The 11,698-nt window shown below is 36.0% G+C and overlaps 1 protein-coding gene and 1 long non-coding RNA gene across 2 annotated transcripts; both read right to left on the bottom strand.

Annotated features, from left to right (window-relative positions):
• Window positions 1-6,903: 6,903 nt before the first annotated feature.
• On the bottom strand, window positions 6,904-9,222 carry LOC107043406. Its single transcript, XM_015264906.1, has 5 exons — window positions 9,140-9,222; window positions 8,868-9,051; window positions 8,700-8,785; window positions 7,406-7,622; window positions 6,904-7,150 (listed from the first exon to the last, which is right to left on the bottom strand). Exons 4-5 carry the CDS (start codon window positions 7,611-7,613, stop codon window positions 6,936-6,938), a joined length of 423 nt encoding a protein of 140 aa, XP_015120392.1. The 5' UTR covers window positions 7,614-7,622; window positions 8,700-8,785; window positions 8,868-9,051; window positions 9,140-9,222; the 3' UTR covers window positions 6,904-6,935.
• A 187-nt stretch (window positions 9,223-9,409) lies between these two features.
• LOC107043407 lies at window positions 9,410-11,081 on the bottom strand. Its single transcript, XR_001461230.2, has 3 exons — window positions 11,006-11,081; window positions 10,114-10,317; window positions 9,410-9,621 (listed from the first exon to the last, which is right to left on the bottom strand). It is a non-coding gene; the product is annotated as an uncharacterized LOC107043407 (long non-coding RNA).
• Window positions 11,082-11,698: the final 617 nt, after the last annotated feature.

Genomic DNA, 11,698 nt, shown 5'->3' with positions numbered 1-11,698 from the left:
AAAAACATTAGAGACTCGGNCGAATTCCTCCTGAAAGTTAGGTCTTATTGGGATACGTATGGCCCAGAAAACATTTATAATACTGATCAAAGTGGTTTCCAATTGGAAATTTATTCAGGGCGAACGTTAGCTGAAGAAGGTACTAAACAAGTAGCGTGCGTCGTACAATCGATAACTTCAACGACACATAGTTATACAGTACAACCTCTGATTTCTGCTGATGGAAAATTACTTTCACCTCTCTTCCTGGTTTTAAATGAACCTTCTGGAACTTTCGATCCAATAGTGGAGCAACATCTCTTCAAACCTGCGAATGTGTTCATCACCGCTTCAAAATCGGGAAAACTCACTTCACGTATGACAATATTTAAGACCTAACAAACATGATATGTTCTATACAATAATTAGGATTATCATCTAGTACTTGATTTTTCAGAGCATTTCAAAACCTGGTTGAAGGTAGTCTTTTTCCCAAACGTGGGTCCTAGAAGTCTACTGTTAATCGATTCCTGGAGCGGACACTGTCCTCAAGTCGTGAAAGAAATTACTCCTCCGGATAAAGAAATATTAACTATGTTGATACCAAAGGGGACTACTGGAAAAATTCAACCCCTTGACGTATATGGTTTAAGGTATAGAAGAATTACGTTAGTCATTTTTCGGATAGTGTCATCCTAATGAACTATGATATTAATTTACATTTGCGGAACAATATTATAAAGTTACAGACTTTAGTCCTTAATCAATTATCATCACCAAGGTATCAAAATTTATTTCGTTATGCTTGGTTTCAGAGTGGTTACATTTCTAAAAAATCAGATGAATTCGAAAATCCTGTCGATTTTGCATTCGGGCAATCATCTTATCCGCACTGTGATATTGACGGCTGTTCCAATATTGCAGTAGTCAGATGCTCATGTTGCAAAAAATCACTTTGTTTGCTGCATTTTTTTGAAGAATATCATTTTTGTACGCATTATGGAAAAACCCCGTTAAAACTTATAAGTTCAGAAGGAGTAATGAGAAATGTGGGGGGCCTTTGTCAGTTCCCCCCTTATTTCTCATTGAGGTATCTAGGGCTTGGATCGCAGGTGGTTATGATTGGAGCAAATAAGAAAATAGGAGGAGTAGCTTTAGATCTCATTTAGTTTCAGATTTTTTTTTTTTCTTTAATTTGTTATGTCCGGAGATGTTGTCAGCGTCGGAGGACAACTTTCATATTTTAATTTTAATACTCTCGAAACATAAACTAAGAATTATCAATAAAAGAATAATCTGAAGGATTATCTTTCATCTCTTTTAGTTTTTATTATGAGGACGACGCTATGCAGTCCTGTTCAGGCGTAAAAATAAATTCAAGTTTTACTTAGAATCAAAAGATTGATTCAATTTATTATCTATATTTAATCGGCTTCAAAGTTCTAACCAATTGAGTATTTAGATGTTTACACGTTTTCAGATTTAGAAGGTTATAATTGTATCAGAACTATAACTTTTACTGTCGGAATTTTAGCAACATTAGTATGAATGACTTTGCATTGATTATTCGATTTATAGTAATTGATTAAGATTTTACAATTATATGAAAAAATATTCGTTGCTTAAATTAATATATGAATTCATCGGTAAACTAACGATTTCATCACCGGCAACGAAACCATGTGGCGTTACTTTCAATTAGTCTACCTTCTTTCACTCTTGGATAAATAAGAAGAGGTTTGTGTAGAATTGAAGAGAAATAAATTAATGGGCCGGTATGAAAGGCGAAATAAAATATTGAAGGTCCCTTATATGCAAGAAAAGACACTATTCTCGATTTAAGGATGCAGTATCCCTACGCAAACACGCCCGATAGCTATCTACTATTAATTCGATAGGTTACCACGCATAGTATCGACTTAAGCGAATTACTCTATGGGAAGAAACGCGAAAGTAGATCGATTTTGTGAACATTTTCCACCAGTAGTTCAATAATTTCGNAAACGCGAAGGTAGATCGATTTTGTGAACATTTTCCACCAGTAGTTCAATAATTTCGCGATCACTAAGAAATTTGGATTTCTCCTAAAGGGAGAGAAGCCCCCTTTAAGACTCGACCACTCGGGACGAGGAGCGATAAACGACTGGCTTGGTTTTTGATTTTGATTGTGGAAATGAGCGTTAACCCCTTAAATTGTATGGTGCAACGCTTGAATTTTTGCTGATCAGGCAGCAACAGCATGAGCTATGCTAACTGGTCTCAATTCCGTTGAGTTTACGGATGGAAAATGTATGTGGACGAAGTAAGATTGGGAAATGACGACGGAAAGTCGGCCATTTCTCAATATTGGATTCACTAATATTTAGAACGATGATGAATTCCCAATAAAATGATGAAGAATTATTTTTGGACGTTACAAATTGAAAATCTCGTAATACTTGGAGTGATAATGTAAAGTGATTAGACTAGAACGTTATCAATTCCATGGATATAATTGTCAGGTAAACATTTGGAACTTTTGATGAAGAGAAAATGATTCGCGTGCAAAAAGAATGGTTGGGCCTATCAAATGATCTTTTGACATTATATTTATATAAATATTTTCTCTCGTAATTATGAGAGATTTGATTGTCAATTGAGATCCAATAATTACTTTAATTAAATATGATGAGAAACGATTGGAAAACTCAATAGGTAGAACCATTAATTCTGATTGGATGTAGTACAAGAAATAATTTACAACATTTTGCAGTTTTATGAATGAATTACTTTTATTATTGAAAAATTAAAAATATGGAAGGAACAAATATAAAAACAGTGAGTGTGCATACGATTAATCGAGTGATTGTAAGGTAAGTAATACGACAATTTCGAAATTTTACACATACATTTTTGAGTGAGTAAAGAATTTTTTCATCTTTATATTGAACGCGTGATGATAGGCAGATAACTACTCCCATACATTTTTATTGTCTTTCACACGAAACGAATTTGAACAATTAATATTTGAAAACATGAAATCAGATTGAATTATGAATAATATTCATAATTCAACAAAAACCTTGAGATTGAATGAATTACTTTTATTGGAAAATTAAAAATATGGAAAGAACAAATATAAAAACAGTGAACGTCCATACAATTAATCGAATGATCCTAAGGTAAGTAATACGGAAATCTCGAAATTTTACACATACATTTTTCAGTAAGTAAACAATGTTTTTATCTTTATGTTGAACCCGTGATGATAGGCAGATAACTACTCCTGTATATTTTTATTGTCTATCACACGAAACGAATTTGAACAATCACTATTTGAAAACATGAAATTACATTCAATTATAAATAATGTTTATGATCCAACTTCTATCAAACCAACATTTCACGTATGAAAACATTCAATAGAAAAACCTAGAACTTTCTACAAGAAATTCTTCTGAATTTCTATCGGAACTTTATAAGAATTCCATAGCACGTCTAATGAACTTCTGTTGAATAGTTTTATTCGTTTTTTGCGCCAATTCTATCGGATAATCTATAGGAACAGTCAATACATTTGGATTTCTGTTTGAATTTTTCCATTGAGATTTTTTCCATTGACATTTTTAGGCATGAATGTTCTGAGTTTTTTTCATTCTCATTCTGTAATGCAGATTAAAACGAAAGACATCATGAAAAAACTTGGAAATTTCACGTCTAAAAATTTTAGAAAGAAAAAAGCTCATTAAAAAAATTTAAACAGAAGTTCAAATCTATTGACTTTTCCTATAGAATATCCAAAAGAATTGATGCAGAAAACGAATAGAATTATTCAACAGAAGTGCAATAGAATTGCTATAGAATCCGTATAGAGTTCGAAGAGACATTCAGTAGAATTTCTTGAAGAAAGCGCCAGGGTTTTCTATTGAATTTTTTACTATGTTTTGAGAAGATCATGTCACTATACACTTTGATAAAAATATGAATATATTGAAAAATATTAAATATCGAACATGGCAGCCAACATAAACTTTCTTTAAAATATTTTCAACTACAATCTTAATTATATTTTTTCTCAAAAAAATTATGACGTCCGAAAAAATCAATTCTAGGTCATTTTCTTCTACTTTTTAGCATTATGAAATTGAACATCATTTAAGAAAACTAATAAAATCTTTTCTGTTCGAATAAGACTTCTATGACATAAACTCCTATTCTTACAGTAATAATTCTTACTCAGTTCCATCCTATAGATGGAATAAATATGAAGCAAAAATAAATATTTAAAAATATTTGAGTTCGAAAAGAGTTCAGCAGGGATACGAAAATCGTTGATGAATTAAGTACTCTCATCATCAGTATCACCAAGGGGAAACTGGAGAGACTTAGTCGGATAGAAGGGTTTTCTGCCCCTACTGTGTCTCAAATTCTGTAGTCCTTCTAGGAATGAATCGTCGATAGATTCAAAATCCCAAGGAGACTCATCGCCAGAATTTATGTCTGGAGATGACGGTCCGGATATTTTATTTCTGTGTTGTGACGAGGCGATTCTTTTATTTTTATTTGTTTTTATTTTATACTTTGCCCAACTATACACTGCCCCCTAAATAATAAAATCCCGCCACCGTTGGATACCCCTTCCCTCGATTTTCCCCTCATCGCCCCTCTACTCCCGCTACTGGACATCACGAAGACATCAGCCGAAGAAAGACAACAGTTCCGGCCCTACTGGATAAACTGAAGGAGCCGTTGCTCCCCCCACAAACTACCCATACATGGGCCTCGGCAACCTACCGCCCTCGACGATCCCAGCGAGACATCCCTGGATTGTGGTCGTCGTCACCACTCACCCGTGCTGATTGGCCCCGATTGTTCCCGAATTACAACCCGAAGGACTTCGGCACCTGACGAACCCCCACGAATCACGGAGGAAACGAAAAGACCATCACTCGTGTAACCGCTGTCCTGGACCCTGCCACGTGCGCCCCAAGAGTTGAAGAAACAGTACAAATAGCCCGAAGAACCCGTATATTGGACTTTGTGTTCGAGTAAAGAGGATTTTTGGTGCCCGAGCTCATCCCAGCTCTAAATACCGTGCCCCTGGAGTCTGGAAGGAGGAACGAAGGCTCAATCTCTGGAGTCGCTGAAGGACCCGGATTAGACCTTAACTGGAAGTCGTGAGTGCGAGTTACCCCCCTCATTTTCCCTCTTGTCCCCGCAATATTACCCTTCATACCCCCCAACGGTGAGCCTACACTCTTTTGTTTCTTCCCCATTCAGTTATTATTTTCATAGTTAGTTACATTCCCTCGACACGACTAGCTTCTCCCCTTTTTCTGCATTAGAGTCACTCCCTTCTTACGTGTACAAAAGTTGCCTGGCCTCCCCCACTCCCTAGATCTCAGTAAAGGCCTTATTTACGTCTTTGGACGATCATAATTGTATTTAGAAAAGAATATAGGTTATTATTCTCAAATTATCCCTTATTTGTCCCTTTTCTTGACTCGCCCTAATCCTTTTTTCAGGAATTAGTATTATAGAATCTAGAGAATGGTCACAGTGTTTAGATCTCGGTGTCAAGTCCATTCCTTCTTCTCTCAATCGATCGTCTCCCACAGAAATTTTTCTCTTCTTGATGATAGTGTTCGGTTTTCCACCGAATTATTTTCCGCACACACACACACTCACGCACACTCGCTCCTCTCGCATGCTTGGATGGCTTCTCATGACTGACCTGCGCAACCGACTGAACTGACCAGTGGCCTCTCACCTCTGACACCTGAGGCGCCACTTGATGGACAGGTGTCCAGCGAACGCCCCCATTTAAATTGGGGCACGTTCGGACCCTCGATGATTGCCACCTGCCACCTTGCGGTCTTTTAATCGGTCTCATTTGCATTTTGGCCTTCGTACTGTGTACATTGTGTTCCGCGAATATTCTAGTATTTCTATTGTATTCGAGTTCTGCGTACAATTGCTCGGCGTTATAGATTCTGTGAACTGCGTTAATAACTATTGTGACCCGCGCCAATATTCTTGACCTTCTCAATTAATTAAATTTGACACGTGTAAATAATTGACTTTATTTGATAATTAAATCGACTATTGTGATCAACGTGCACGTGCAGTGATTTGTGGACCTTCTTCCGCTCCCATTAAAAGCCATTTAAATTTCGCCCATCTCCAGTCAATATTCCCGAAACCAGATCCGAGCTCAAACAGATAGCCTTCTCCTGATTTTTCTTTTTCGTATTTTTCATCTTTGTGGTATTTACTGTCTCCTCAGAATTATTGGCCTTATCTGCATTTTTTTTCGATTCTTCTCTGCAATCAAAAGACGCTTGAGAAAATTGCATCGATGATATTGTCATGAATGGCAATCGAGTTATCCAAAATTTGTCTTTTTTCATTTCACAATAAAATGGGAAATTGTAACATTGCTGTCATTCGTTACAGGAAACTTTTTTCGTAATGATGGTTTGAATGAATGAATTCAATGGAATAAACTCCTAAACTACGTAAAATTGAGCTCACTTTCACTTCATATCTACATACATTATTTGTCATTTACAATTCCTATGCTCATTGAATATGTCTGCATTACTGTCAATATCCCAATAACTACCGAGGAAGAGTGCACAAAGCATCTCATTGTGAATGGAATTCCCTATTTCCCCAAAGAGGAAAAAGAAAATTGTAATCGTATTATTGTAAATATTTAAAATTAAATTACCAAATGTCTATAACACATTCGAAAAGAACATTCACTACGATAAAAATAATGATCATGATAAAAACAATGATAAAAATAATAAAATGATAAAAATGATAAAAACAATTGTCATTATTTATCCCTGAATAAAGACAGGTTCTTAGTTGCGTTAACATTAACAGGTATCGTATCTGATCTGAATTTGCATATGTTTGATATTGAACTTGAACATTTGCTACATTTACGAAATCAACTATGAGTCCATTCATTCCAAAATAGAGACAATAAACGGCTTATTGGAAGAAAGAAAATACTGAGACATTCTCTTCAGTATAAATGTTTGAAGATTGCAAAACTCACTTGGGCCCTGTCTGATGTCATTAATCTTGATTCTAAGATAGTCAGAAATTTGAGCGAGTTCATAAGCAATAGAGTCCTCGTCTAACTTCTGATAAGTCCTCAGGTAATAACTGTAAATATCTGAAAACAGTACATCAATTAAATTGAAATTATGTTATTCTCAGACTTCTAATAGATCTCCAATAGAATTCTTCTAGAATTCCAATAGAAATTCAAGATAATTTCATAGAGAAAGCTTAGGTTATCTTAAGTTTCCTTAATGCATTTTTCCATACGTGAAACCACATGCATTTGGTGTATAACCAACGACATTCTGACTTAGATATAGACAAATGTAGTTAACTAACTGTTATAAGTTGACCAATATTTGAATACCTCTTAACGCTAAGCGTCCCTTTAAAGATAGAGCTTGTTTTGTCTCTCTTGTTCGACGGGATATACTTCCGGTAACGCTTCCAGTTTTCAATTCCTCTTGGAATATCAGTTCTGCCATTCTCCAAACAAAAGCGTGTGATGAACATGAATGGACACCAGTTGTATCGTAGTCCTCCTTGCTAATCCATATTCCTTGCCCTAAGTGCATACTTTCAGTCTGTAAATGATATAGGATTTTATATAATTCATCATGGATGATTATCCAGATGTAAATCGATTTCTATCAACTTTTTCGATACGTGTTGTTACAAATTTTTGCCCTGACAGCCGGGGATTAAACCCGGGTCGCCCGTATGCTAATACCACACTCTATCCACATAGCCACCGCTATCAGTATCCATATCTAGAAATATTTCTACATAATATTTCAATGAAATGAGATATTCTTGTCTAAAGGATGTTCATCTAACATTGCAAGTTCTCAAAATAATATAAAACATTATTTAAAACTGGAAGACAGTTCTCTTCGTCATGTTGATCAAAATCTCAATTCTCTAACTCGAGTTGATTATTCAGAAATAACATTAAAAACATGCATCGAATGCAGGTGTTAGCATGTGGTTATATGGAATTCAAAGTGTTCAATATCTTCATTATTGGCCTGCATTTAAATTCAATTTTCCTTGATCATTCAATTTAGCACATTTTCCTTTATGACCCTCCGTTTTCATCCTCAGTTTTGAAGTACTCCAGTAGGTTAATTACTAATTTGGAACTAAATCTCCTAAGAGTCCATGCATAAGGAAAGTTTTGCTCATTTCATTTAATCGAAGCTACTGCAAATAATTTCTTCATTCTCAGAAATTTTGGTGTTGTATGTTCCCCTAGCAGTCTAACTAATTACAGAATGTTCCTTAAACATAAAAAACATTCACTTCTCCGAAAATGGATAAACAAATAAATATTCGTGAATTCTTTTTGGGCAAAAATCACTCTTGAATGAAAAGGGTTTAACACGATAGTTCCCCAATTCATCAGGAATAAATTTGTCTTCAAGGAATTCAATACGTAATTCATTTTATTTTGGGCAACTAGAGTAACTCGTTTGGGCATCTCCATCGTGGAAACTTCCACAGTTATCAGGGAATCTCGGGATGAAAGAAGTGTCATGGAAAAAGAAGGAATATCTGTGACGAATAACATCATGGAAGCATTCAGGAGTTTCGATTCGACATTTGGTATGCACAATGATAAGGGAAGATGATAGTGCTGCTTCAGCTGGGATCAGACTTACCTTGTCGTTTTCACTCCTCCAATAACTAGAAGGGGGAGGACTTTCAAAATTCCTCAAGTTTGTTTGTAAGTTTCTTACTGTAGTTTCTGTATAAAGAAAATTATTCCCCTTTAATTGCGAATAAAATAATCAACATTTTTAGATTCATCAAGATGAACTCAATCATACCTTTCAGTTTTTGGAAAGAATTGTTGGCTGTCTTTATTTCTTTCAAAGCAGCCCCCTGAAATGTTTCTAATCGATCGGATAATTTGACTAATTGACTACGGAGATTTCTCAGTTCTTTCAATATACTCGTGTTGTCCTTGTGATTTTCTGATTGTTTCTTTTTCTGAAAAAATCTCGCCGGCGCCTGTAATTTTGGATTACATTAATGATTCTTTTTGCGACAGAGCTGATTGCTAGCTGAATGTTGATGGGACACAAATATGGAAATTTACTTTTTTTGGTCGGTTTACATCAGCAACTTCCACTAATGATTCCAAATCTGAATGATCTTCAATATTTTTCCATCTTATAGATCCTCATCAATTAGTCACCTGTAGTTGAATTTGTTGGCTCTCAATGTTTCCATATCAATATACACGTATCTTTCATATTATTCAACTCCCACGAAACCCCGATGAGTCTGGGATCCCCCCTCCCCCCGTGACATTTCCTGATGAAATCTTACCTGTTTAGGCAGAGATTTGACCGATTTCTTCAGATTTTTAGAAAAATGTCCATTCGACTTATTTTCAGGATAAGAAAGGTCGTTGTGTTGGCGAGGACTGAATAAAGGACTATTGTTGTCATCCGTTTCTGAGGATTTCTCTGAGATATTTGGTGAATGGTGAGATGTGGAATCGTGCATGTCACCGAAATGACCTGGACTCCTCGAAAAATTAGGTCCATCTTTTACTCTGAGGCGTATGTCGTCATTCTGCAATATACAATCATTTCAGTGATACTATAGAGAGATTTATCATCGAATCACGAATCGGTTACAGGGGTTCAAAGTAATATTCTCACTCCAGAAATCTGTTAGAAGTCGAAGGTACGGGAGCAAAATACAGTTTGAAAAACGGCTATTATGAAAGCAATTCAATGCCGAAGATTACCGTACGAATATGAATTACACCTAATAATACCAACAATAAGTAGGAATCCCGCATTTTTTGCTGTAATTATCGAAACAACTGAAGGCCTCCGCACAGTCAAAAAGCACAAGCGATAATCGAAAAATATAAATTATAGACTATTCGTGTAGCTTATAACTTAGTTATCTTACTCTATTGTGCGTTCGCGCATTGACTACGGAACGTTGGAAACTTATTTCTTATAGCCTATAACCGATATTTGTTGCTTATCGCTTGTGTTTTTTGATTTTGCGGAGGTCCTGAAATCGATGAAAAACATTTGCTCTTAAATTTACCTCAGGCGACTTGTTCCCATGCTCGTGAAGAGCATCTTTAGCTGATGCGTTCCAAGCACAAGATTCCATCTCCACGGAATCTAAGTCAGACTCATTCACAGGCTCCCCGTCAACTTTAGTCTTATCGCAAGATTCGGGTATCTCTAGCTCAGATTGATCGGGAGTCTTGGAAAAAGTATTGCGAGGAGAGGTTCGGCAGACTTTCTGTTATAACAATCGATCTTCATAAATACATGTATGATTTGAAAAGATCACATTGCATAGAATTCAATCCCTGCTATTGCAGTCTCATTGTACATCGGTACTCTACAGTGACAAATGGGTATGCCGGAAGTAATAGTGAGAGCGTCCAACATTTATGTAAACTGCTTCATCAACATCAATGGAAATTAATCAGAACCCGAATTATGAGCATTTACGTCAAGTACATTAATAATACTTCAATAGAAGGCACTGTCTACTCATGGGGAGACGATAAAATAAATAATTGTGTTGAGGAGAAGTGCATACAGGCTGCTATATAATATGGCACTTGAAATGTAGACAAGAATCGATTTCGTGTTATGTAATACATTTGATTCTCACTCGGATGATTGATAACGAGTATTATGAGTATTGGCTGGAAGAAGCTAGTTAAAATTTTGAACTGAAAATTTGCAGACACTAGAAATACACGTAAGAAATGAAACATTCCATCATGCTGTGGTGAGAATGAATTTTGCGCACGCTCCGTGCGCAATATCGCACTTTCCATACATTGTGATAAATAAATAGCATCCGACACTCGCGTTCTTTGATACACTCGCCTTCGAAATATGTACTCTCCTCATCAGGGAAGGAAGTGACGTCATTGACTCCATATGCTATGATAATATAAAAACATCAAATATACCTTTGGTTTTTTCACCGTATTGTTCTCAACATCACTATAAGATTTCCTCTTCAGACTTTCCTCTCCATCTAGTTTCCCCGTCTCGAAAATCTGGCACCCCATATCTTCCCCGGTATTCTCATCACTTGACAGTTTTGGGGCGTTGATAACTCCTTCATTCTTTTTCTTCCAAGCATCATTCATTTTCTCATCATTAATTGTACATTAATTGTCAATTTGTTTTTTCAGCCGAGAACATTCACTCGAAATGGAGTCCTGTAATGTCTTATACGCTGCCTTAAGGAGTCTCCTCAGTTGTTTTACAACAAGGTATTCGCGAACTAAATATGCCATATAAAAATGGAAGTTGAGAAAACATTACAGAAAAAGTTCTGGGCAGTTCTATGGTTTGTTTGGATTTCATTGACTATTTTCATTATTTCTTATGAGCTATCCATGATCGCTCATTTGTACTTTATCCGTCACACGGTTGACAAGGCGCTAGCTAGTGAAGACAACTATTTTTATATACTAAGCCCTCCAATAGGAGAGTTTCACGAAAATTTATCGTTAATGTGTTCAATAAATTAACAAAACCCTATTTTGTGCGATGTCCATCATTGTCCAACATATTCCGTATCTGATATTTCGTCCCTTTTCAAAATGACCACACCAACTTCGACATTTCACACTTCACTCACCAATGCACCTATT

Source organism: Diachasma alloeum, unplaced genomic scaffold, assembly GCF_001412515.2.
Source record: "Diachasma alloeum isolate Michigan unplaced genomic scaffold, Dall2.0 Dall_scaffold_00567, whole genome shotgun sequence".
NCBI lineage: Eukaryota > Metazoa > Arthropoda > Insecta > Hymenoptera > Braconidae > Diachasma > Diachasma alloeum.
The sequence above is the reverse complement of the archived record's forward strand: the minus strand, read 5'-3'. Positions and strand labels throughout refer to the sequence as shown.